Source organism: Rhodamnia argentea, chromosome 1 (genome assembly GCF_020921035.1).
Source record: "Rhodamnia argentea isolate NSW1041297 chromosome 1, ASM2092103v1, whole genome shotgun sequence".
In the NCBI taxonomy this organism is placed as follows: domain Eukaryota; kingdom Viridiplantae; phylum Streptophyta; class Magnoliopsida; order Myrtales; family Myrtaceae; genus Rhodamnia; species Rhodamnia argentea.
Window position 1 is genome coordinate 6,263,007 of NC_063150.1, and position 24,936 is coordinate 6,287,942.

At 42.7% G+C, this 24,936-nt stretch overlaps 3 protein-coding genes, 1 long non-coding RNA gene and 1 pseudogene across 4 annotated transcripts; 4 read left to right on the forward strand and 1 right to left on the reverse strand.

Moving 5' to 3' along the window:
- The first annotated feature begins 7,324 nt into the window (after positions 1-7,324).
- Positions 7,325-14,044, forward strand: LOC125312757. The gene is made up of 3 exons (XR_007196805.1): positions 7,325-7,459; positions 8,600-8,601; positions 14,032-14,044. It is a non-coding gene; the product is annotated as an uncharacterized LOC125312757 (long non-coding RNA).
- LOC115750234 (probable WRKY transcription factor 65) lies at positions 7,427-8,993 on the reverse strand. The gene is made up of 3 exons (XM_030687452.2): positions 8,662-8,993; positions 8,352-8,489; positions 7,427-8,168 (listed from the first exon to the last, which is right to left on the reverse strand). The coding sequence occupies exons 1-3, from the start codon at positions 8,745-8,747 to the stop codon at positions 7,553-7,555; spliced, it is 840 nt and encodes a 279-aa protein (XP_030543312.1). The 5' UTR covers positions 8,748-8,993; the 3' UTR covers positions 7,427-7,552.
- Positions 14,045-15,630: 1,586 nt separating the features above from the next.
- Positions 15,631-16,497, forward strand: LOC115750186. The gene has a single exon (XM_030687368.1). It carries the CDS (start codon positions 15,631-15,633, stop codon positions 16,495-16,497), a length of 867 nt encoding a protein of 288 aa, XP_030543228.1.
- A 2,305-nt stretch (positions 16,498-18,802) lies between these two features.
- LOC115750185 (DELLA protein RGL1-like) lies at positions 18,803-20,822 on the forward strand. The gene has a single exon (XM_030687367.2). The coding sequence runs from the start codon at positions 18,803-18,805 to the stop codon at positions 20,504-20,506; it is 1,704 nt and encodes a 567-aa protein (XP_030543227.1). The 3' UTR covers positions 20,507-20,822.
- A 1,014-nt stretch (positions 20,823-21,836) lies between these two features.
- Positions 21,837-24,308, forward strand: LOC115750184 (annotated as a pseudogene).
- Positions 24,309-24,936: the final 628 nt, after the last annotated feature.

A 24,936-nucleotide genomic window follows, 5' to 3' on the forward strand; every position in this document is an offset into this window, starting at 1 on the left:
TTCTTCTTTTTCCCTTCTTCCTCTGCAAATTGTAGGGCCTAGGCGATGGCCGACGACGAATGACGATTCGCCTTCTTGGTTTTGGCAAGGGCCGACTTCCTCAACCTTGTCAACATGGCGAATCGAGCCTTGCCCGATGCCGACGAGGTCGCCCCTCGCCGGAACTAGTGAAGTGAGCCTCACCCAAAGCGGGCAAAGGTTGGTCTCTCCAAATCCGGGCGAGGTCGCCTCGCTGGTTGTTGCTGGCCATCATCGAAACCCGACAATTGGTGGAGGAAGAAGGGTAAAAAACAAAAGATATAAAAATCATAAAAATTGTCTCTGTTGGGCGGCACGACTAGCGTCCACGTGATTGACTTATAGCCAAAATTGGCCGGAACGAGCAAATTGAGAAATTATCAAAAGGTTTTGGATTTAATTAGCCAAACCGATAGGTATACGATTGAATTAGCACAAATATAATCGGTTTAAGACTTTTTTGATAATTTTTTCTACTAAAAAAATTTGATAGAGAGATTAGAAGAAGTACATTTTGTTTGCTTCTGGTGAGACATTTAGGATACGTGCATTATCAGACCATCAAAGGAATCTCTCAGTTCAAGTAAGGAAGTTTTTGTTCTTGTCTGAACTATCCGAACTTCCTTTGAAGTCTGCTAAAAGTTCTGGCCCCATAACAACCGAAGCAACGCAGGTCAGTCACTTTTCTACCCACTCAGTTCATTTTGAGCCTACAATTGCAATTCTGTACATAGTTGTAAAACTTCTCCTCGTCCTCCCTTTTTAGTAAACTTTGTTACAGATGCCGTCTCCCTTTTTAGTGTATATTTTTATAGGGAAAATGACACAAATAGTCCTTGAACTTTGACCCAATATGCAATATGGTCTCTGAACTTTTAATTTGTTCAATGTAATCCTTGAACTTTAACCCAATGTGCAATTTAGTCCCTAAACTTTTGACTTGTTCAATGTAGTCCCTGAATTTTTAGTAAATGTTCAATTTAATCCCTGGACTATATGAAAATATTCATTATTGTCCCTGATTTTAAATTAATAGAAGGACTACGTTGAATATTTTTATATAGTTCAGGGATTATAATAAACATATAGCAAAAGTCTAAGGATCACATTGAACAAACTAAAAGTTCAAGGATTATATTGAACATTAGGCTAAAGTTCACGGATCATATTGAACTAATTTAAAATTCAAGGACTATAATGCACATTAGGTCAAAGTTCGGGGACTATTTATGTCATTATCCCATTTTTATAAGCTTAGGAGGACGACGACATGAAGTTTTCGAGTTGGTTTTTGCTGAGTCAACATGGACTCGGAGGTCGATGACATAAACGGATTTTCGGAAAAAATTTCTATAATATAATTTCCGTATGTATCGTCTGTTTAAAAGGAATTTGGACATCGTTATGACTTTGTGGTACCATCTTAGTCGGGATTGTGCTGCAATTGCAAGAGGGCGAGTACTTGAAATTTAAATTATAAGACCAATAGGCATGCACAACTCTGCTGGTAAAGAGATTGGAGGGATGTGGACGCTAATATCATAGATGAGGGTTCGAATCCCGTGCTCCGTAAAGAGGTAAAGTAAAAATCAAAGAGAGTAGAGTTAGAGATAAAATAGGCAAAACAAAAATAATAATTAGAAAGTCCCATTGAAAAAGCCCCAACTTTTATTTGTAGGGACAAAGTAACACAAACTTCTAGATGTCCCCAACAAAAAGGTTAAACTTTTCGCTTGTGTGAGACAAAGATGACATCTATTAGGAGTTCCGTACACTTCCTATCACATCGCTACGCGTTGGCCTACATGATTCAGGTGCGTTTGGTTTCGGCATGTAAATGTCTTTAACCTAAGTGCCTTTGAAAAAATGCAAATGGTATTTGGTAAAAGTTACTTTAAAATGCAACTTTGAATGAAGTGGTATTTGGCCAAAAAAAAAATTTACGAAGGGCTTTTGGTTGCATATTTCTTTTTTGTTCATTTCTTTTTAAAAAAATCAAAACCCTTCGCCAGCCTGTGGGCTAGATTTGGCGCCAGCAGCTTTAGCTAGTAAAAAAGCATGGGTTCAAGCGACCCGGGTGGTCGTCGCCGAGGGTCGAGACAAAAAAAGGTTAAAATTTTTACTTGTGGGACAAAAATGACATCTATTACAAGTTCCATACATTCTTTCCAATCATATCACTATGTGTCGGCCTACATGATTCAGGGTGCATTTCGTTCAATTTTGGAAATGGGCTTTGAGTAAATGCAAATGTCTTTAACCTAAGTGATTTTTGGAAAATGCAAATCGTATTTGGTAAAAAATATTTTGAAATGTAACTTGGGTGAAGTAATATTTGGTAAAAAAAAAAAAACTGCAATGGACTTTTGACTACATATTTTCTATTTCTTTTTTATTTTTTTCACAAAAAATCAAAACCCTTTGTTGGCCGACGAGCCAGATTTGGCGCTAGCGGCGAAAGCAGAGGACAAGGCCTGAGGTCGAGCAACCCGTGGGACCGTCGCCGACCCCACTCTGAAGAAGAAGATGAATAACTGGGGTTTCATCTTTAAAAGATGGGTGAAAATGGATTTTCAATAAGGTTTTGAAAGCGAAATAGGCAACTAAGGGTGTGTATGGTAACGCTCCGAAAGCGCGTATGGTAAAAAAGTGTTCCCAAAGTGTTCCGGGAACACTTTTCAGAAACGGGAACACTTTTGAAGCGGAAACGAGAAACAAAAAATACTTGTTTCTTTGTTCCCGGAACACTTTTTATTAAAGCTTTTGAACACATTTTATAACGCAAGAGGAACACTTTTTGCAACCCTCTGTTCCCGGACTACTCCTTCACACTCTCAAAGACGACGACTTCTTATCAAAGCTTTTGAACACATTTTTTTTTTGTAGTTACCAAACGCGTTTCTGTTCCCAAAAATTGTAGTCGGGAACAGAAACAAAAAAAAGTGTTTCTGTTCCAAAAGTTGTTCCGGGAACGTAAACGTTACCATACGCACCCTAAGTAATTTTCATTAGTGGGGCCTTCAACATTCCGTAAATGTTGAAAGCCTAATGTTGGTCCGTTATTAACATTGAGCTTTTCTCTTTCCCAAGGTTAGTAGTTGGCTCAATGCCCCTTGAAAAGGCTTACTAAATACCTCAACATTTTCCAGAGAAGCTTTATAGGCCCAAAATCCCTTAGGAAAGCTGAGCCAAACGCATCATCATTGCACCGACGTGAACTACGAGCCACGTCAACCAGCATGAAAAGAACGGCCTTGTTATTAACTTATTACATTTGCTTACCACTTTTTTGCCGCATTTTATGCCAAGAACATCGTCGTTTTTAACGTTATTCTCCGTGCACGTCAATGCGACGGAGCCATGCCGGATGGCGCGTGTCGATTTAACAATGGGAAGGGATGCAATCTGTAACGGGGTGTCGTTTTTATCCCATGTGAGAAAGAGCGGTCTTTTCTTAATACGTGCGACAAGTTGCATTACTTTTATTTGGGTGAACAACACGAAAAACCCCGAACTAGTAACATCGTAACAAATTTACCCCGAAAAAGTGGTGTCGTTTTTTAATTTCGATCCCGAAAAAGTAAAAAACCAAAAAAACATTTAGGGACATTCGAAAACCTATGTTTTGACTAAAAAAAAAGAAGAGAAGAGAAAAGAAAACCTATGTCATATTTATTGGGAGCGGAAAAGGGGCCGGAGCTTTTTTGTCCGGCGGATTGGTCCCTCAAGAGTGCCACCCCTCGTTTTTCTTCCCTCTACGCAAACCTTCTACTTTGGCAGATTCTATACGGAACTAGACGCGGCCGGTTCGGTGGAACCGCCGGTTCCGGTTCAGGAACCGGCGGTTCCGGTTCCACGAAAAGGTGGAACCGGAACCGGCCGTGAAAAATGGCGGTTCCGGTTCCGAACCGGAATCGGCGGTTCCGGGCCGGTTCCCGGGCCGGTTCCGGTTCATTCCGATTCATTTTTAATAATAATTTTTAAAATAATAAATAATAAAATAAATATAATAAATTATAAATTATAAAATACAATTAAATTGTACATTGTAATAAAATATGGGAAAAAAAAAAAAAGAAGGAATGGGCTTGAACTTAATGAATTATCATTAAGCGACCTACATATCTTCTTGGGGATAGAAGAATCAAAGCCCATGTAGTTCTTTTTACCTTTGAGAACCCCAACTTACCTCATCGTCAATCGTCGCTACCCGTTGTGGTACCTGTGGCGGTGGTATCTCCAACATCATCGCTAAAAAATTCGTGTTCACGATCTAACTCTTGGTGTCGATATTTCGCCCTCGTCCAATCGCCGACACAAGCTTGAGCTTCCACAGAGTCCGGGCTTAATCTTGAACGGCGAGAGTCCAAAATTAATCCTCCGTAACTAAATGCTTGTTCAACTGCAATCGTTGAAGAAGGGGTTGCTAATATTTGACGAGCGATGAGGGCGAGAACTGGATACTCGATTTGGTGACTCTTCCACCACTTCGAGATTTCGAAATCTGTACTATGTTCTGCATCACGAAACTCAAATTGAGTGGTTAAATATTTTTCTAATTCAGAAATATTACCTGTTGCCCCTTTTTGTTTTTTTTGCCTACTCTTAAGCATATTATACCCTCTACTAAGTGAACTACCATCTTCGCTACGTGAGGCGGTAGATTGTAAAGATCCAGAATCACTTAAACCATATCTACTACAAAATTCTCCATATAATGCTACTATAGATTCTTTAACATGTCCTAATATATTTAAAATATCTATTGAATCATCCAAATGTAAACAATCATGATAATACACATTCAAATAATCTTGTAAACCGTCTAATTTAATACGTGGATCAAAAACAATACCAACTAAATAGACAAGAGGAATTTGCAAATAATAATGCAACCATTTTTCTCGCATTACTAAAATAGTTTGACCTAATTCGGTATCTTTTTCATATTCACTAAAAACACTACTAATATTAACACACTCTATTAAAAATAAATGCGTTGTAGGATAATAAATACCAGATAAAGTCTTAGTAGCATCATTAAAAATTTTCAAAATATCTAAAATTTTCTTGCAAACGTCCCAATGTTGAGGAAGTAAAGTAATTTCGGGAATATTTTGTGAAATAAACATACATAATAAATCTTTATATTCAAAAGTTTGCCGAAGCAACTCGTACGTAGAATTCCAACGAGTCGGAATATCTTTTGGAAATCTTCTTGGCCTTCTCCCATTTTGTTTACAAAATTTTCCCCATGATTTCATACATTGGGGACGACTCCATAAAAATTTAATTGCACTTTTTATTGGGGCGAGAGAAGTGTCAAGAGTTCGTAAACCATTTTGTACACATAAATTTAAAACATGACAAGCACATCTAATGTGAAAAAATTGTCCGCCAAAAGTGGGTTTGCAAATATTTTCTAATTCGGGAATAGAAGCGGTATTTGCGGCGGCATTATCAAAACCAATTGAAAATACTTTATTTATTAAATTATATTCTTCTAAAACTTGCCTAATTATTCTATAAATATTATGAGCCGAATGGCTTTCATCAAAAACTCGGAATGCAATAAGTCTTTTTTGAATCATCCAATTGTCATCTATCCAATGACACGTGACACCCATATAAGAATGAATTTGCCAAGGATCACTCCAAATATCGCTACCTATATGCACACGTCCATTGAATTCCGCAAAAAATTTTGCTAAAGATTTTTTTCCTTTTTTATAAAGATGAAAAACTTCCCGTTTAAGAGTATTTTTTGGAATAGTTGGCGCTTGCGGAACCAACGCAAGTATTTATCAAATATTTCATATTAAAATTTTCACCAAGTATTAAACGGAGCATGATCAAGGGCAACATATTCACCTAATGTTTGTTTATAAAGTGCTTCGGTGAAACGAAATAAAGGATGAGGCTTAGAAGTGGCGTACCCGGAAATTTGTTGTTGCGTATTGTCGATCCCCGCTTGCGTTGGATGTTTTTTCGTCAAATGCCGACGGAATGTTCCGTAACCGTCTCCTTTCGTGAATTTATAAGTTTGCGAACAATATTTACATTTTACATTATACTTACCTTCGACTTCATCACGTACCTTGTCGAAGTGTAGCCACAAGTCCGATGTATTATCTCGGCCCTTCCGTTCCGGCTCATTTGCCGTTGACGTTTCTTCGACACCGGTGGGAGGATGAAGACTTTCTTGTGTTGGGATGTGCTCGACGTTCGGAATCGGGACATAGTTGATATTATCGTCGTCGTCTTCCCAACTTGCATACTCACGAGGATCGTATTCATGAAAGGGATAGTCGGAATCTCCCATAGCCATCTTGCCCTTGTCAAGCATTTCTCGCTTCCACTTGCCATTTTTTGAGAGAATTGATCGGGATTGAGAGAATTGGGAGAATTTGAACGATTTGAGAGGATTTCGGAGAGAATTCGAGAGATTGTTCGGAGAATTTGTGACAAAAATGAAAGGGGAAGCATATGTATTTATAGGCAAGAATCATTTTTTTTTTTTTAAAAAAAAAAAAAAAAAAAAAAAGCAACGGCCCAAAGCGGGCGCGGCCGCGGGGGGGGGGGGGCCGGGGCAGAGAGCCCAACGGCTCTCTGCCCCGGGCCCACCATCTTTTTTTTTTTTTTTTTTTTTGCGGTTCGGAACCGTGGGCCCGGTCAACGGGCCGGTTCCGGGCCGGTCAACGGGCCGGTTCCGGGCCCACGGGCCCAAATGGCACTCACTATACGGAACAGTATGGACACCGTCCTTCGCAAACGCATACAAACTCCCAACAGGTGGGTGGATTTTGGGAGTGCGCAAAAGCTTTTTCCCTTTGGCATTTTGCCCGGCGAATCTGCTGCAACTCCCCAAGAAAGAGACAAACCAGAGAGGTTTGATGAAACCTATGAAACAGGCTAATAACAAAAGAACAAAATGCTTCGATCCACTGATAAATTAAGACTAATCTCGCCGATTAATCGCGAAACTTTTACGGCATTGTCTATTCTATTTTATACATAAAAGTCGCCAAAGAAATTACAAGAAAAATCTGTCTTTTATCTTAAAACTCAACCACTCCATCATCCAAATTTAGCCTTATCCTCGAACGATCAACCCGAGCGCGCCCAACACCCACTCGCGATCCTCCTTTTCCTGCCGTCTTTTTCACCATAAGAATTGACGAGTAAGTTGAACAAACAAGAGTGGCGTGTTCGATTCACTTGCCATCATCGCGCAAGATGCCATTCGATCCCCCTCCCTAACTCTCTCTCCCTAGGAAGAGATGTAATGACCCTTTTGCCCCCGCCACCATCTTCGTTGTGCTCTCGCTCTCTGGCGTCTTTGCGGAGATCGATTGCGAATATGCGCTTCGAAAGACGCAACGTCTGAGACACCATCGACAGAACTCGCACTACAGCCCACATGAGGTTTATGATCAAAAAAGTTTCAGAGGGGCGGGGTGTGTACAGTCTTTCTCCTTCCCAAGGTTGTGGGGAAAAGAACCGTGGCAAAACAGCAACGCAGTCCGCGCTCGGATCAAGAAGGGACGACGGGAATCCAGTCGTCGAAGAAGCAGTTGCTCCTCTTGAGGTTCACGAAATGGGAGAACGCGGGTAGCTCCTCCAGCTCGTCGAAGACGTCGTGGCCCTCTTCAGGTTCGCGGGGCAGAGCCGCGGCGGCGGTGGCGGCGCTCGGGTCGTCGTTGTCGTAGCGGGAACGAGGAACTAGAGGCTCTTCAAACACGTGCAGCTGCAGAGCGAGCGTGTGCTCTTGTTCCATCACCAAGTCTTGGGAAGAGCAGTTGGTCGGAGATCGGAGGTAGTGGAAGGGATCTTCTCGCGCGTGGTCTTCTTCATCGATGGACGCCACGCGGGTGGGTCGATCCCGATCGAGATGGCGTTCTTGTTCTCGATCTTGCTCGGGCTCTTCTTCTCGGGCTGAGACGGCGGGAGAGGCTGCGATTGTGGTCTCTCCAGGATCATCATCATCGGCCTCGGATGGTTGAATGGTGGGGTTGAGGGAGTGAAAGTCAGGGCCTGGGTGGTTGTGGGTGGATGTGTAGGTTATGACCAGGACCGATGCTTCCGTCTTGCATCTCTCCACTTGCTTCTTGGCTGAACACCCCTTCGATGTGCTGCATCTGTAATACCCTCTGCAAAATTAAGTTCCACAGCAAAGACAGAAATGTCAGGAACTCGCCATGCTCTTGTCAGGAGAGGCACGAGATTAACCCACCCTGGCCAAAACAGATACTAGAAAAGAGATTCTCGAGGGCCAGGAGTGTCCTAATCGAGGGAAATTGCGCAGAGAAGAACACAAGGGAAAAAGAAGATACCTAGGGTAAGGCGATCCCTTAATTGGCTTCTGCCCATATTTCCTCCAAGACCAAAAATCAGAAGGCGGCCCTTCGTTCTTCTGCTTCCCCACGTTCGCTTCCATCTTCACCCTCACCACCGTCTTGTGGACCACCTTCCTGCAACAGACCATGCCGCCGCGATCCATTACTCCCAAGAAAGATCCAAGAGCGAAAGTCTTGGTTTTTCGAATCAACTCAGGAAGACTCGAAAGGGCAAAATGCAGAAGAAGTTTTCCCTGGAAAAAAAGTGCCGATCTCTCAAAGATGCATGCTCATCGAGACTCTTTACCTTCTCTTGGACGCCTGAGCCTCTGGTTTAGTTTCGTCAGAATCCTCCATGTCAAGCTTTGGCGTGGGAGGAGAATCAGCAGCCATGAACGATCTGTGCCCACAAATTCTGCTGCTGCTGCTCCGCAAAACAAAAACTTTCAAGAACCCCAGAAGCAGGGAAGAGAAGAAGTATGGATCAAGATGTGCTCCAATTGATTAAGAGAGAGAGAGAGAGAGAGAGGGGAAAAGAGGAAGGAAAGAAGGAAGGAGGATAGAGAGAGAAATGACAAAGAGCAAGTTGCTTTCCCTCATCTCTTGTCACTCATTTATTAAAAGAGCTCTATGATCACAACCATGCATGTCACTACTCTCCATCCCCACTAGCCTCTCCACCCCACCTTCCGATAAAATATTCAACCCGACCCGACCGACCGCAAACAGTAACACACACAAGTGACTTAAAAAACAAAAAAACATGCTAATTTGCCCAATTTGATGAACCATGTTGGCCCCGCGTGTCTTAATTAATCAATGGCGATAGGCATGTATCCTGTTTACATCGCTCTCTCACAGACTTAACCCGACTGGCCCGAAATATAATCTCAAGATCGTTGAAAGGATATCTGTTTTTTCCCAAACGCACTGAAAAGTCGCGATCCGCGTGTTTTTTCATTTTCATTTTTGTTTTTTTTTTTTCTGAATATCGTGCTTAATTTGATCCATCACATGATCAATGACATGATTCTGTCTAATAGTTCTCTTTTTTTCTCGTAGCGGTAGTTAATTTTCGACGTCGCAGAGTGCGTCCGTGCAATCCCTCGTCGCCACGTGGACAAGAGGACGAGCAAGCCAATTTGGACTTCCAAAACCCCTAAGCGAACGGCGAACGTACGTACGCTGATGGACTTTTGCCTAGCGCAGAGGGATGGAAGGAAAGTACGGTTGTGATTACTGGATTCGGTGGAGTTGTGGTGACGTGGCGCGGCAGAGAGAGGGGGAGGGCGGCCCTTTTTGGGGCTGGGCTGAGCTGAGAAGCGGCACGAAAGAAGAGAAGATACGCACCCAAAAAGGGTGAGATCACACGGGGCGATTTTAGTGGGTTGCCTCCTTTTTGCCGATCTGCCCGTCCTTTTTTTGGCTTTAATCTGGGCAGAATCATAGGGAACTCTCGATTGAATATGCCTTCCTTTCTCGCTTGTGTGCGGCATCCAAATTTCATGAGATCCATGGTCATGGCACCACACCGTGCAATTCGGGCCCATCGATCGCGGGTTTCTTCGCGCTCTGCACTGCTTATGTGCGCACATTTACGCTCTATTTTTATCTCGTGGGAACTTTGACGTTAGAAAACATTTTCGAGGAAATTTTTGCTAGGAGAATAACGAAATTTTCCACAGTTTAGCTCGAACTTGAAAATGAATTGGAACTATTTTCTGGCTTTTGAAAAGGAAAATATGCTTTTGTTTTCGTCAATAAGGCATGCACTAGTCGAGAGCTAGTACTGTGGGCATGGGCAGCTGAGGAATCGGGAATGGGTACTGGGATTGCGGGCTTGGCCTCGGTGGACCCAGGATCGACCTATGTGGATCCAGGCCCGGAATCGATGGACTCAAACCTGGGCGTCGGGGTCTCGGGCCCAGGCATCAAGGTCTAGGGCAAGAGTGCAGAGGTCTTGGGCCTCGGTGTCGAGGTCTCAGACCCCGATTTCTGTGGACTCTCAAACTCGAGTGTCAATTAATCGGGCACATGCACAAGCATCGGGATCTTGGGTCCTGCCTTGATGGACTCGGGCCCTCTTTAAAGGACCCAACAACAGGCGTTGGGGTTCTCGTGTCTACTAATTTCAAACATTTCAAAGAGAAAATCATTTTTCTGAATGCAAACATTTCTATTGGCTAAGAAAAGATTTTATGTCATCATCTCCTTTTTATAAGTGGTACGAACGCCGAAAAATTGAACACGCCCTCGTTGGCGTTTCTATCTCCGGTCAATTTTTTTATTCCCTTTTTAGTTAGGTATATAGTTCCATCAACTTTCTTGGAGAATCGGATCAATCATTTATCGCATGCTTCCTTTTGTTTTTCTTTGCTTCTAACCCTACCGAATTAAACTATCATATATCCAAATCAGTGAGGTCACATTCACAAGAAATTACCTTTTTGACATGGGGACAAAGCCTCGGTGCATTTTACAACTTAAGTTAAAGTTACTGTGATTGTGTACAACCCTAATTTCTCTGTGTTGGCAAACCCTCTCTCTTCCAAACAAGCAAAAAATCTCCCTCAAAAGAAAGAGACTTCACGTGCAGGCTCTCAGCTTCAATTTCTGTGATTTGCTCTGCTTTTATTTTTTAGGTTTTGACTTTTTGTTTTTTTTTATCTTTCCCGGATCTAATTTGGGAGTCTTTTTTTCGCCTCATTTGGCGTATTCTTTCGCTCGTTGTTGTCGGCTTTCTTCGCTCGTCGTGGTGAATAAATTTGCTTGCAGTTGAAAACTCTATGAGAACGTCGTCACGCTATTAGGATGCTCGAGACATAGTTCTATAACGTTTGCGAGACTCGGTGGATGCTCTCATCTCCCGATTTAGGTATAGATCTAAATCTATGAGTTTTTCTCTTTCAATTTAGATATAAATCCGAGAGTTCCTTGAAGTCATTCGTTCCATGATAGTTAAACATGTGGTTGTTGTCTCTATATGGCGATGCGGTTGAGGACGTTGAATTTTAGGCGTGCACTATAAGCTATACTTTCTAAAGGAAAAGATCTCAGCGTGTGGCCATCACTATTTTTAATGCTATGATAAACATGGTCTTTCACTGCTTATGGTTGCATACTCCACTCGGTTATTTTTCTGGGTTTCGTTTTGCTTTTGTAGCTCTTTGGAATTTGCTCGGCTTGGAAGCTTTTCATGTTCCTCTCATGTTTGATCGTGACAAGTGAATGATATTTTCTTCCGGCCAAAAAAAAAAAAAAGAGAGAGAGAAAAGACATAGAGATAAAGCTTATTCTTTGATACATGATTGGCGGTCGAGTTTGGTATATTAGTGTGCCTTTGTTTAGCCAAAAAAAAAAAATTGAATGATCTGGAGAACATTTTTTTTAAAAAGAACTCTTATATTGCTTACAAAATTAATAAAAGAAAAATGACATAAGTTGTCATTGAAAATGGAAAAAAAAATTCATTGACTAATTATTTTAAATGATGCAAGCAATTAATTTTATTTTCTTTCCTAACTTTAGTCGGGTCGCCTTCACGTTTCTGAACTTTTCTCGGCATCCGGTTATGCTTCATACGACGTAACCTCGGAGCATGGAGCCTGCACAAGGGACAATATTGGGGCAAGTTGCTTTCAATATTGAAAACAACTCTAATTATTTTCTATCACGTTATATCATATGGTATTTACCAAAATTAATTTCTTGTGGATGAGATTTTCCACGGGGCGGCATGCAATGTATCTGATTGGGTTTTACAGGTCACGGGTGGGCTGCCCATGTCGGGTTAACGCAGCTCCAGCCCAAGGAACGTGATGATAAAGATCACGTTCTTCTCTTCTTTACGTTGGTTTTACTACGACGATCTTAGAATATAGAGAAGAAAGACAGCGAAAGCGGACAGCGTTTTTCCTGCTTCTCTCCCCGAACACGAAACCGGTGGACAAACGCTCTCTCGGGGCTGCTTCGAACATTTAATACGTGGAAAGCAAGGTACGTTTCATTATGTGATGTACTATTTTCGATCAATGATTCAAGAGATTCTGGATATGTTTTTGTGTGTTTTCTCGTGCGTTGTTTTGGAATCCGTTCCAACATTGGTATCAGAGCGGGACCCCTCCAGTAAATGTGTGGCTCGGGGATGAACCGGACGGAAATTGGTAGGTCTGCAATGATCCGGTCCAACAAGGATAGAGAGTGACCGTTGGGGGTAGAGGGGCCTGGACAATGAGCTGTTCTTGGTAGACTTTTAGGATGGCGAGGGAGGTAGGAATAAATCGAACTATATGCACCAAACAGGGAGAAAGTAATTTTGAAATATACATAAAAATTTGAATTAACTCATGGATACGCCTTTTGACGTAACGGCAATGCTTACATTTGGAACTCCAAAGCTAAGCGTGCTCAGGTGGAGGCACTCCCAAGAAGAACTACATCCTGGAAGGTGCCCATTTGTAAGCCAAAAGACAAAATCGTGATACTTGAAATAGGACGGCCTAAAGCGGATAATATCTCAGTGAGTTAAATTCACGATATCACAGTAGCATCTTATAATATTACATGTGTATATAGATATTTCGATTATTATTTTTTTTTTTGTGTCGGCGAAGTTTAGTGTTTATCCACCACAAAATAAAAAAATAAAATAAAGGTGTCCACATCACGTTGCTTTGTCTTATCCATGCAAGTGTATAAACCTTAAAGACTGTCTTCCTCCATTCGATTGAAATGTCAAAGGCCAGGGCTTGTTCTTCGTATGGAGGTCACATTTGGGGGTCACGTAGGACCCACGTACGTTTGGACTTGTCCAAGATTGGATATTTTCTATTGAGACGGGCTCGAGATGAGTCCGAGCACGTTGGGCGGAAGCGGTAGCTCAGAAAGCAATTTCGTTTCGTCGATCTGTATTAGCCTGGTAATTCCGTCTCTCTTTTAATCGAAATCATCGATGGCGATGACTTGATATATGGATCAGGAATTTTGTTACCATTCGCTATTGGATACTTGGCACGTGCCTTACGAGGCACGCCTATACACATATTTTTCAATCATTTTTTCTGGGGTCCATTAGGGGAAATTTAAGAGAGAGGGGGGGGGTTTACGAAGCCTAATTACAAACGAAATCAGCTTATATTCACTCTTGTTATATCGCTCATTTACAATTTAGTCTCGTCAAACGGGTTGGTCGAGTTGAATTTGGGTCGTTCAACCTAAATAGGCCTATTTAACCCGTTTATGACATATTTATTACAACGTCAATCTAGTAACCCATATTCCTAAATCACTTTAAAGCTCGTATTCAAACCGAGGTGAGAGTGCGGAGCGAGCGAGCGCGAGATCGAGTGAGGACGAAAAAACATGAAGAGAATTTTATAGAAGTGGATTGAGTCTAAGTAAGTTATAAACCCATTTATAGCCTATTTAACACTCGTATCATATTTAAACCGATTTAGGGAATATAAGTGATACATATAACAACTTAGCACATTATATATGGATGAAGAAATGGATTTATGATCTATTTTGACAGGTCTAGTATAAATTCCGCACAAGCTCCACTTTAAAGGGGAAAAAAAACCATTGACGAGAGATTCTAAGATTAGATTCTACTTAAACTTAATTATTTTTACTTTTTGCTTGGGACATATCTTGTCTAATCGGGCGATGACATAAGAAAGGGGTTCAGTCTATTCGCATTTTAATGTTTTTGTGGCCAATGACGAAGCAATTCTGTTTGGACAGGCCCAGGCCCAAGCCAGATCCAGCACATGGGCGAGCTTCGAGGCTTTCACTGAGGTCCGGTCCGAGACGAGTGAATCGTTGACCTTTTCTTCGGCCAACGCGAATCGTTGACCTTGAGAAATGGTTGGGCATTTAAAAATCTAACATGGCCACAAAATAAGTTTACAACCTACTTAGACTCAACTCAATTCTATGACTCTTTCTTCATTCTCTCTCGCCCTCACTCAATATCGCGCTCACTTACTCCGTACTCTCACATCATTTTGGGAATAATTTTTCCTAGATTCGACGAAATATATAAGTGTTATAGGAATATGAGTCGGGTTGGGTATAAGCTACTAGAATTGCATTGTAATAAATATACAAGTGTTATAGGAACATGTGTCAGGTCGGGTACAAGTCACTAGAATTGCATTGCAATAAAATGTATCGTAAACAGGTTAAATCGGTTTATTTGGTTCGGATCATTTATGATCCAATCCAAACTCCACATGATCCATCCGTTTGACGGGTCTGTACAAAGAAACTCTAAAGGACGTGAAAGGAGATGATAAGGAAAGATATGAAGCATTTTAGAGTTTACGGATGATCCGACAAAGAATTGAGCGAGATGCGGTAACGAGATTCTTGCAACTAATCAAGCCCTACATAGAGAGATAAGCTATGATTTGATGCAGTTGTTGTTGCACCAACTTTAGTTAAGGCTAATTGCAATTATCTTGAGATCCCCCCCTCCAAAAAAAATGAAAAAGAAAAATAAAAAAGACACGTGGAAGACCATGAACTATCTAACTTCCAGCGGTTAGGCTGCCTAAATAATGCGCAAGGATATTAAAAAATTACACGTGTAAATATTAACTGGGCAATAAGCATAAAGCTTCATTATCAATTTAACACATCTTTAGCGGGTGGCATAAGCCCATCCTCTAACCACCAGACCTTCACGCTTCAACGCCTTGAGATGACCCCAAACCGGTTCGCATATCAACATATGCTGGTCTGATTTTGCAATTATGTCATGATTTAGAAAAATAATTTCAACAAACTAATCGCTCATAAAAATAAATAAATGAAAAATATTTTTTATCGTAAAAAAAATATTTAGACAAAAATTGTTATCAATATTTTTCCTTAACTAATCATTTCAAGCTATCCAACCGATCATTTGTTGAAATAATATATTTTAAATAATTTATTTTTTCTAAAACAAACGGAGCATACGTATTAAAATAATATTGGGTTGATTCCTTTTTTTTTTTTTTAATGTGTTTGGTGGGTTCAAGAGATCAATAACTTAACCTAGTTAATGTAATGTGTTGGCGTCTAGGCAAGCACCCCGGCACATTACATCAGTGTTAGAACAATGGACGTGGACACCACTCCATTGACCATTTCCCCGAAATTTGGATAAATACACAGATGCTCTTGCTCTGTTCTGTTCCTTCTCTTGCGATCCAATTCAATTCAATTCATCGCTTTTTATTTGTCCTAAGTCTCTCATTCTTTGGTCCACCGTCATCAACCCAAGACGATGGCGTGGCTGACCACGCATTCTCCACGGCCGCACCAGCCCAAGTTGCTGAATTCTTCGATCTTGAAGCAGAGCTTTCATGTCCTCACCGTCACTCTGCTCAGCCTCTCGCTTCCTCTCTCGTTCCTTCTGCTGGCGAGGCTCTCGCGTGTCAGCTTTTACTCATCGGTCTTCGCCGACTCGATCCCGCATATCCTCCCTTTCCCTCTGCCCTTCTTGTTCTATACCGATCCATCCCTGCTTCATGCGCTCGTGGCAATTTTCACAGTTTGCACCCTCTTGCACGGCCTGACTGGGAAGATCACCCCGCTGACCGAGCCGCCACCGGGGGCGGCATTGCGCCAGGCTCGCCTGCCCATGGCCTGGGCTGCCCTTTGCATGCTGCAGTTCTGCGTCTGCCTTGGCATCGAGGGGAGCATTGCCGCCGGGGTCGACGGGTCACCACTGCGCCTTGGCAGCGCAGAGAGGAGCCTGCTGAGCAAGACAATATTCTTCCTCGGGCTCCATGAGACCACGGTCTACTGGTCGAGGGCGGTGGTGAGGCCGGTGGTGGACGACACAGTGTTCGGCGGAGCACGGGCGGAGGGGCCGCTCGGGAGGGCGGCAGTGGCAATGGGGTTCGGCGGGCTGTGGTGGTGGAGGCTGAGGGGGGAGGTGGAGGCGATGGTGGTGGTGGCGGAGGTCAAGAAGGAGCTGATGATGGGCATCGGGGCTTCTGATTTTGTGGGGTGGTGGTTGTATTACCTGACGGTGACAATAGGGATGATCAGGATTGTGAAGGGCCTCATGTGGGTTGGGATTGTTCTGTTCTGTAGACAAGTGAAAGAGGACTTGGGTGAGCCCTGTTTGGATGAGGAAATAGTCTGAAAAGGTGGGTGCAAAGCTTTCCACCCCATTCGATTTGTAATTCGTTTTAATTCCACGAGAGATATTGAATTCTTTCTTTGTCCATTTCTGGGTCAATGCCTGATGTTTTTCTTTGTACCATGTCTATTGATTGGCAATTGCTTCTGCATTGACTCTCTTTGGAGAATCATGATAAGAGGAACCTGTCAAGAATTTGTATTGGCATTGAATCATTGATCATGGTGTTGAAGACTGGAAATGATTAGATTCCACTTCCAGGAAGGCAGGTAATAGTTGGATTTGGAGATAATTAGTTCAACTTAGGTCCAGATTATATAAAACAGATGATGTGTAGCAATTATGCTTGCAATCATCACAGGAATTGGTAAGGCCAATTTGGGGAAAAAAGGCATGACAATGATATGTTCGACAAAACTAATCACCAAATAGAAATGCCTTAAAATAAGGCTACGTTTAGTTCAGTTTTTCCAAGAGGCTTTAGGCCTTTAAAGCCTCTTGGGGAAAAGTTGAGGTATTTGAAATTCTTTTTAGGACCCCTGCTAACCTTGCCAAAGATTAAAGCCCAAGATAGGTTGGGCTTTGAGCATTTTCGGAATGCCAATTTGAGGGATTCAATAATTTTTCCTTCTAAAATTACCCTCACTATTTTTTTTCATTTTTTTTTTGTTTTTGCCCTTGCAACTAATGTTCATCTTTTTCACATAGATAGCTCCGTTGAGGGTTGCATGAGGCTAGCCGACTAGCTCAGCAAGGCCAATCTAGCTACCGACAAGCCAGTCTAGCATCGGCTAGCCTCGCCTGAGGTCGCATCGCTTAGGGTCGCGCCACCTAGGCAACCTCAGGGGAGGTTGTCAGAGTTAGATTTGACTCACCAACAACCAAATTTATCCTCGTCAGCCATTAAGTCCTTCGCCAGCTTTGAGTTCTTTTTTTATTTAAAAAAAAATGGTTTACAAAGTGCAAATTTTTCAAAACACCATTTGAATCAAAGTCGTTTCCTAATGCACTGTTAAATTACATTTTACCAAGTATTGATTGCACTTCGAAAAACACCTTTAACCTAATGCATTTTCCCAAAAAATTTCTCCAAAAGCAAGCCAAAGGCATTGTAAGGCTCCATTGTTGGGTGAAACTGATTTTTGATAATTAATTCTTCAGACTTTCACCCATTTGGTTCACAAAAAATTCATGCATAAAATTCAAAAAATAAATTCCTAAATCTAAAGAACTGACAACAATTTTCGAAATTGCTCACCTTGAATTTTTTTTTATTGTTTTAATATTTCATTTTATACTTTTTTATGTTGTTTATTTTTTTATGTCTTTATATATCAATCATCCGTTTTCTGGCATAAGGACGGGATGAATGCCCTAACTGTGCCCACTATAATACTGAAACTTTTTAAATAATCATTTAAATACCACAACTTTTAAAGAGCGATAATTTAAGTTACTAAAAATTCAAGTGAATCAAGAAGTCACTTCAATGCGCCATTTATTAAAAAAATTGGCACCAAAAATAATAATTCATGAAATTGTGGCACTAAAATCACGTCCTTAAAGCTTCTGCACGAGACATTTAAAATTGCATCAGGCGTAATTATGTGCCGAACAACATCGTTAAATGCATCGAAGTTTCATAAATAGAAGAAACTTGAGTTTGTTTGTACGTTTTTTCTTGCATCGATCGCCATAGCTGATCGATCGAAGAGAAGTAGTCCATTTCCACGAGTCTCCAAACTCTAGTATTCAATCTCAAGACGGATCAAGTTCAGAGAAGATATAAGTAAGAATTTACGAGATGAAACCAAAAAAAACAAAATTTCATATACTTTCCTTTATTTATTTATTTTTTTTGACTGAGTCATCTTCTTTGTTCAATTCCACAAAACTTTGGCTTCCACTCTTCTGTCGTATGTCGGTCGGCTGAGCTTCTTAGGCGAGATTTTCCAACTTATTTTCCCGGAAAATAATATCATATGTGGGACGGCTACGTCTTTGGATCGTTTCCCTTGTTCCTGCGTCGACGTTTTCTCCAAATTCAAAACGTAGTTTTCTCAGAAGAGTTAAATATAATCCGTCCGAGTAGATTTCATGAAGCCGTCTTCCCAATGTGGGTGTCTACTTGTGAAGCTGTAGTTATCCGACACTGGACAAATCACTGCCGAAGTGTTTCCTGTTACCGTACGTAAGTGAATACTCCGACCGGTAATGAACATGGAGATCCCTGCCCTGAGATACGTCATGGATAACTCAATCCTCTGGTTTCTGGACTGAGTTTCCCGACAAGGTTCTCGCTTAAGTGATGGCGAATGTCTCGTTCTCCTTCCGGTCGTTCGGTTTCGACCAAGGCTGTGTTCCTGAGGATCGTGATAAAGAGGAGAGAGTGGCCAAAGGCGTGCAAGAGCATCGAGGTGAAGATGTTGCCGTGCTCAATCCTTTCTTCTCCGGGTTTGGAAGCCAGCAAGAGAATTTGAGCAACCAAGGAGTCCGTTTGCCCGACCAATCTCAGCTTGGGTCGAAGTCTATGATCCTTGATCAGTTCAATCTGAATGTTTCCTATCCAGCAACATCAGGATCTGAGGAGAGTCCGGAATTCGGGAACAAGCAAAAAACGATGATGCCTCCCTCTTCCAAGGCGACTCTGGAGCTCCTCAGCAACTATTGGACGGTAGTCAAGAAGTCGAAGAGAGACGATCCGGTGGAGATGAATCGCGAGGTTTCGGTAAGCCAGCCGAAACTGTCGGCGGAAGAGATAATGAAAGTGGCTGGAACTCGGTACATCCAGTTTCAACATCAAAGGGACAATCATTTCTCCATGCTCACGCACCCTTTTGGTCCTGCTTTCTCGGGCCTCTCCGAGGATGACTTGAAAGAGGTTGAACTCGCTCAGTTGCTTCTAGCGGCGGCCGAGAAAGTAGGTGATCAACAATTTGACCGCGCCAGCAGATTGCTTTCGTACTGTGAACTGTTGGCGTCCAAGAGAGCGAGCCCGGCACAGAGAATCGTCCTGTACTTCGTGGAGGCTCTCCAAGACAGGATCGATAAAGAAACTGGACGGATGATCAGTGCGAAGGGATGCGAACGAAAGGCAGGAAAGGATGATATGAGTCAAGGCTTGAGCACAAGCCTTATAAGTCTTAAGTGCCACGCGCAACTTCCCTTCAATCAAGTCACTCAATTCACTGCGCTACAAGTAATCCTCGAGCAAACCCTGTCCGCAACCCGGATCCATTTGATAGATCTCCAAATAAGAAGCGGGATCCAGTGGATAGTCTTGATGCAAGCTCTTGCTGAACGGAAAGGAGAACCGGTTGAGCTTCTCAAGATAACCGCGGTCGGGTCGGCAGGCAGAGCGAAGATGGAAGAGGCAGGCAAGAGATTAGCAAGCGTCGCGGAATCAATGAACATTCCCTTTTCGTTCCAATTACTCTTTCTGCCAAACTTGGAAGACATTAGGGAAGAGCAATTTAACCTAGAGGACGGCGAAGCCATAGCAGTCTACGCACCAATGGTGCTGAGGACTATGATCTCGAGACCAACTTCCCTCGAGAAAATGATCAGTGTCGTCAGGAATCTCAACCCGTCCGTGATGGTGATGACTGAAGTGGAGGCGAACCACAACTCTCCTTCCTTCGTGACCCGTTTCATCGAAGCCTTGTTCTTCTACAGTGCGTACTTCGACTGCCTCGAGGCGTGCATGACTCAGGAGACTGAGTACAAGACCATCGTGGAGGAAATTTTCAGCATCGGGATCAGGAACATAGTCTCGACGGAGGGCCACGAGAGGGTCACAAGGAATGTGAAAATCGAGGTGTGGAGGGCATTCTTCGCGAGGTACCGGATGGTCGAGCTCGAGCTCAGCGAGGCCTCGCTCTACCAGGCCACCCTGGTCACGAAGCAGTTCGCTTGTGAGAGGTTTTGCACGCTCAACCGAGACGGCAATTGCCTGCTGGTTGGCTGGAAAGGGACCCCGATTCTCTCTCTCTCGGCTTGGAAGTTTTGGTGAGAGAGAGAGAGAGAGAGAGAAGGATAGGGATGTGGATGCCTCCGAGAGTTCCATGAAGTATGAATCTTGGTCTGCAAACTATGTAACAGTCTCGTCCTGAGTCACTTCTCGTGCTTGGGACGCAGTTCGCTCCTCTGAATGGTGATTTCGAGACATGCTCGCTCGATGATCGCGAATCCGAGTTGTCAAGATGGTTCAGGTTGGAGATCCAAGAAGAGATCGGTGTGATGTGCGATTCCTAGAGCTGAACTATAGCTGCAAACCTTGTAATTTGAATAGCCTCTTCACTTTGCAATGTATTACGGTCTGTGATCATGCTCTACAGACATAAATGAAGGCATTTGTACTAAGCTCTGGCATTTGAAGGCAGGAGATTCATAATCTCATTGTTCCGTTCTAAAAGGATGTCGAATTCTTTTGATTTCCCGATAATGCCATTGGTAAATTGCCATTACTTTCATGAAATTACCAACTTTTTTTTTGCCATTACTTTCATGAAATTACCAACTTTTTTTTTTCATTTACCAACTTTTATTTGTCTTCCTTATCATCATCTTAAATTTGCTAACTCTTATATGGGTTTACCAATCTTAGTTTGAATGATTTTCTAACATTCTTTTCTGATTACATCACGACTCGTTTTGAATTATCAACTCTTCTTTAAGTTAATTATAATGGTTTAGTGTTTTTGTCACTCATCAAATTTTGTTATCTTTTATTAGCCTATACTTGCCTTTTTTTTTTTTTTTTACAAACAACAATAAATTTTGGTCGGCTAAGCTTCTTAGGCAAGATTTTCCAGCTTATTTTTCGGGAAAATAATATTATGGAAGCTGCTAGCCTGTCAATCTGTTATTTCTGACTACACGATTTCTCATTTAATGAATCTACGATTGCGATTGTGCCTGAAAGTAATGTGGAAGTATTATATGTTGGGATGGCTACGTCTTTGGACCGTTTCCCCTTGTTCCTGCGTCGACGTTTTCTCCAAATTCAAAACGTAGTTTTCTCAGAAGAGTTAAATAATCCGTCCTAGTAGATTTCATGAGGCTGTAGTTGTCGAACACTTGACAAATCACTGTCGAAGTGTTGTCTACTACGTACGTAAGTGATTACTTCGACGGGTAATGAACATGGAGATCCCTGTCCTGAAATACGTCATGGATAACTCAATCCTCTGGTTTCTGCATCGAGTTTGCCGACAAGGTTCTCACTTCAGCAATGGCGAATGTTTCGTTCTCCTTTCCGTCGTTTTTCGACCAAGGCTGCGTTCTTGATGATTGGGATGAACAGGAGAGAGTGGCTAAAGGCAAAGAGGAGAGAGGTGAAGATGTCGTTCGCCAGGCTCGATCCTTTCTTCTCCAGGTTTGGAAGTCGGCAAGAGGATTTGAGCAACAAAGGAGTCCGTTTGCCCGACCAATCACAACTCGGGTCGAGCTCTATGGTCCTTGATCACTTCAATCTGAATGTTTCCTATCCTCCAACATCAGGATCTGAGGAGAGTCCGGAATCCGGGAATATGCAAAAACCGATGATGCCTCCATCTTCGAAGGCAACTTTGGAGCTCCTCAGCAACTATTGGTCGGTGCTCAAGAAGCCGAAGGGAGACGAGCCTGGGGAGCCGAATTGCGAGGTTCCAGTAAGCCAGCCGAAACTGTCAGCGGAAGAGATAATGAAGGTGGCTGGGACTCGGTACATCCAATTTCAACATCAAAGGGACAACCATTTCTCCATGCTCACACACCCTTTTGGTCCTGTTTTCTCGTGCCTCTCCGAGGATGACTTGAAAGAGGTTGAACTCGCTCAGTTGCTTCTCGCGGCGGCTGACAAAGTAGATGACCGACAATTCGACCGCGCCAGCAGATTGCTTTCATACTGTGAACTGTTGGCGTCCAAGAGAGCGAGCCCGGCACAGAGGATCGTCCTGTACTTCGTGGAGGCTCTCCGAGACAGGATCAATAAAGAAACTGGACGGATGATCAGTGCGAAGGGATTCGAACGAAAGGCGTTAAAGGATGATATGAGTCAAGGCTTGAGCACAAGTCTTATAAGTCTTAAGTGCCACGCGCAACTTCCCTTCAATCAAGTCACCCAATTCACTGCGCTACAAGTAATCCTCGACCATACCCTATCCGTGACCCGGATCCATTTGATAGATCTCCAAATAAGAAGCGGGATCCAGTGGATAGTCTTGATGCAAGCTCTTGCTGAACGGAAAGGAGAACCGGTTGAGCTTCTAAAGATAACCGCGGTCGGGTCGGCAGGCAGAGAGAAGATGGAAGAGGCAGGCAAGAGATTAGCAAGCGTCGCGGAATCAATGAACATTCCCTTTTCGTTCCAATTACTCTTTCTGCCAAACTTGGAAGACATTAGGGAAGAGCAATTTAACCTAGAGGACGGCGAAGCCATAGCAGTTTACGCACCGATGGTGCTGAGGACTATGATCTCGAGACCAACTTCCCTCGAGAAAATGATCAGTGTCGTCAGGAATCTCAACCCGTCCGTGATGGTGATGACCGAAGTGGAGGCGAACCACAACTCTCCTTCCTTCGTGGCCCGTTTCATCGAAGCCTTGTTCTTCTACAGTGCGTACTTCGACTGCCTCGAGGCGTGCATGACTTAGGAGACCGAGTACAATGTTGTCGGCTAAGTTCGTATGTAAGAAATTGCAATTGAACGACGAACAACTAACCTGAAGCCAATGCAGATGAATATACAGAAAGTTGATCCGAGCCCAACGTATTATCGTCGTGTCCTTAAGACAAAATTCGCCCCCTCAATTAGTACCCGAGGAAATTGGACGACTCCCGGGATAGAACGGATCTCGTTCCTCCGAAATGGTACGTGTTCGGAGGATTCCACCGAACGCAATTTTGCAGAAATAATCGCAGCAAATGAATGTATTGAAAGAGAGCGAAGAGAAAATGATGATGATGTATGTTTTTCGAAAAAACCGACAGTTATATATATAGTCACAAACAATTGAAGAGTCACGAGTAAATCAAATAGATGAAGAGTCACGAAAGTCATGAAACCGTACGGTTTCGTCTATGAAGTATTACGAATCGAAACACCTCCTTTCGGACAAACATGTTCGTTCAAAGAAAAGGTTCCCGATCTATGAAGTATTACGAACCGAAACACCTGTTCAAAGAAAAGGTTCCCGAACAAACACATCTATTCGGACGAAGGAAGTGTTTAAAAATTTCAATAGTGTCTGTTCGAATCGTGTCCATTCGGTTTAAAGGAAGTAGAGCAAAAAATAAAATAAATAAAAAACAATGGAACGCGGGGGCCCGAATCGAGCCGAGCGGCGGCGGCGGCGCGCGTAGGTCCTCTCCCTTCCACAAAAGTGGGGTGCCCCTTGAGGCCCAAACCCATTTGTGAGGTTCCAATATTTAAACCCATCTTCCATCTGCTCCTTTTCCCATGTGGGACTCTCCATCCTTCATTCTCATTCACTTATTATGGGATTTCTTGCAACCAAATCCCAACATAAAAGACCATCACGGAGGAAATTTTCAGCATCGGGATCAGGAACATAGTCTCGACGGAGGGCCACGAGAGGGTCACGAGGAATGTGAAAATCGAGGTGTGGAGGGCCTTCTTCATGAGGTACCGGATGGTCGAGCTCGAGTTCAGTGAGGCCTCGCTCTACCAGGCCACCCTGGTCGCGAAGCAGTTCACTTGTGAGAGGTTTTGCACGCTCGACCGAGACGGCAATTGCCTGTTGGTTGGCTGGAAAGGGACCCCGATTCTCTCTCTCTCGGCTTGGAAGTTTCGGTGAATGAAGTTATGACTCTCGATCAGCAGACTATATAACGGTCTCTTCCTGAATCACATCTTGATCTTGTACTCAGGACCCAGTTCTCTCCTCTGAACGGTTTTTTTGACACATGCTGTCTCCGTGAACGTGAATCCAAGTCGTCAAGAATATTCGGGTCGCAGATCCCAGAAGAGATCAGTACGATGTTCGATTCCTAGAGCTGAATTATAGCTGCAAACCTTGTAATTTGAATAGTCTCTTCGTTTTGCAATTTATTGCGGTCCGTGATCATGCTTTGCTGACATAAATGCAAGCTCTTGCATTTGGAAGCGTGAGATTCACAAATCCCGCCAAATGGACGATCTTCCGTTTTAAAACGAAGTAGATTTCTTGTCGTCCGTCACCTGGTCTTTCGATAATGCTATTGGTAAACTTGCCATTACTTTCATGAAATTACCAACTTTCTTATCTTTTACCAACTTTTATTTGTCTTCCTGAAAAACACCGCATTAAAGTTGCAAACGCTAATATGAGTTTACAAATCTCAATTTGAATGAGTTCCTAACATTTGTTCTGATTAAATCACCGACTCGTTTTGGTCCTTTTGGATTATCAACTCTTCTTTAAGTTATTTTATAATGATTTAGTGTTTTTGTCATTTATC

Coding starts and splice junctions, on each gene's coding strand:
- LOC115750186 (XM_030687368.1), top strand. CDS start 15,631: ATGGCGTGGCTGACCACGCATTCTCCACGGCCGCACCAGCCCAAGTTG.
- LOC115750234 (XM_030687452.2), bottom strand. CDS start 8,747: ATGGCTGCTGATTCTCCTCCCACGCCAAAGCTTGACATGGAGGATTCT. Junction 8,490..8,661: donor GCTCAGGCGTCCAAGAGAAG/GTAAAGAGTCTC, acceptor GGTCTGTTGCAG/GAAGGTGGTCCACAAGACGG. Junction 8,169..8,351: donor AAGGGATCGCCTTACCCTAG/GTATCTTCTTTT, acceptor TTAATTTTGCAG/AGGGTATTACAGATGCAGCA.
- LOC115750185 (XM_030687367.2), top strand. CDS start 18,803: ATGGCGAATGTCTCGTTCTCCTTCCGGTCGTTCGGTTTCGACCAAGGC.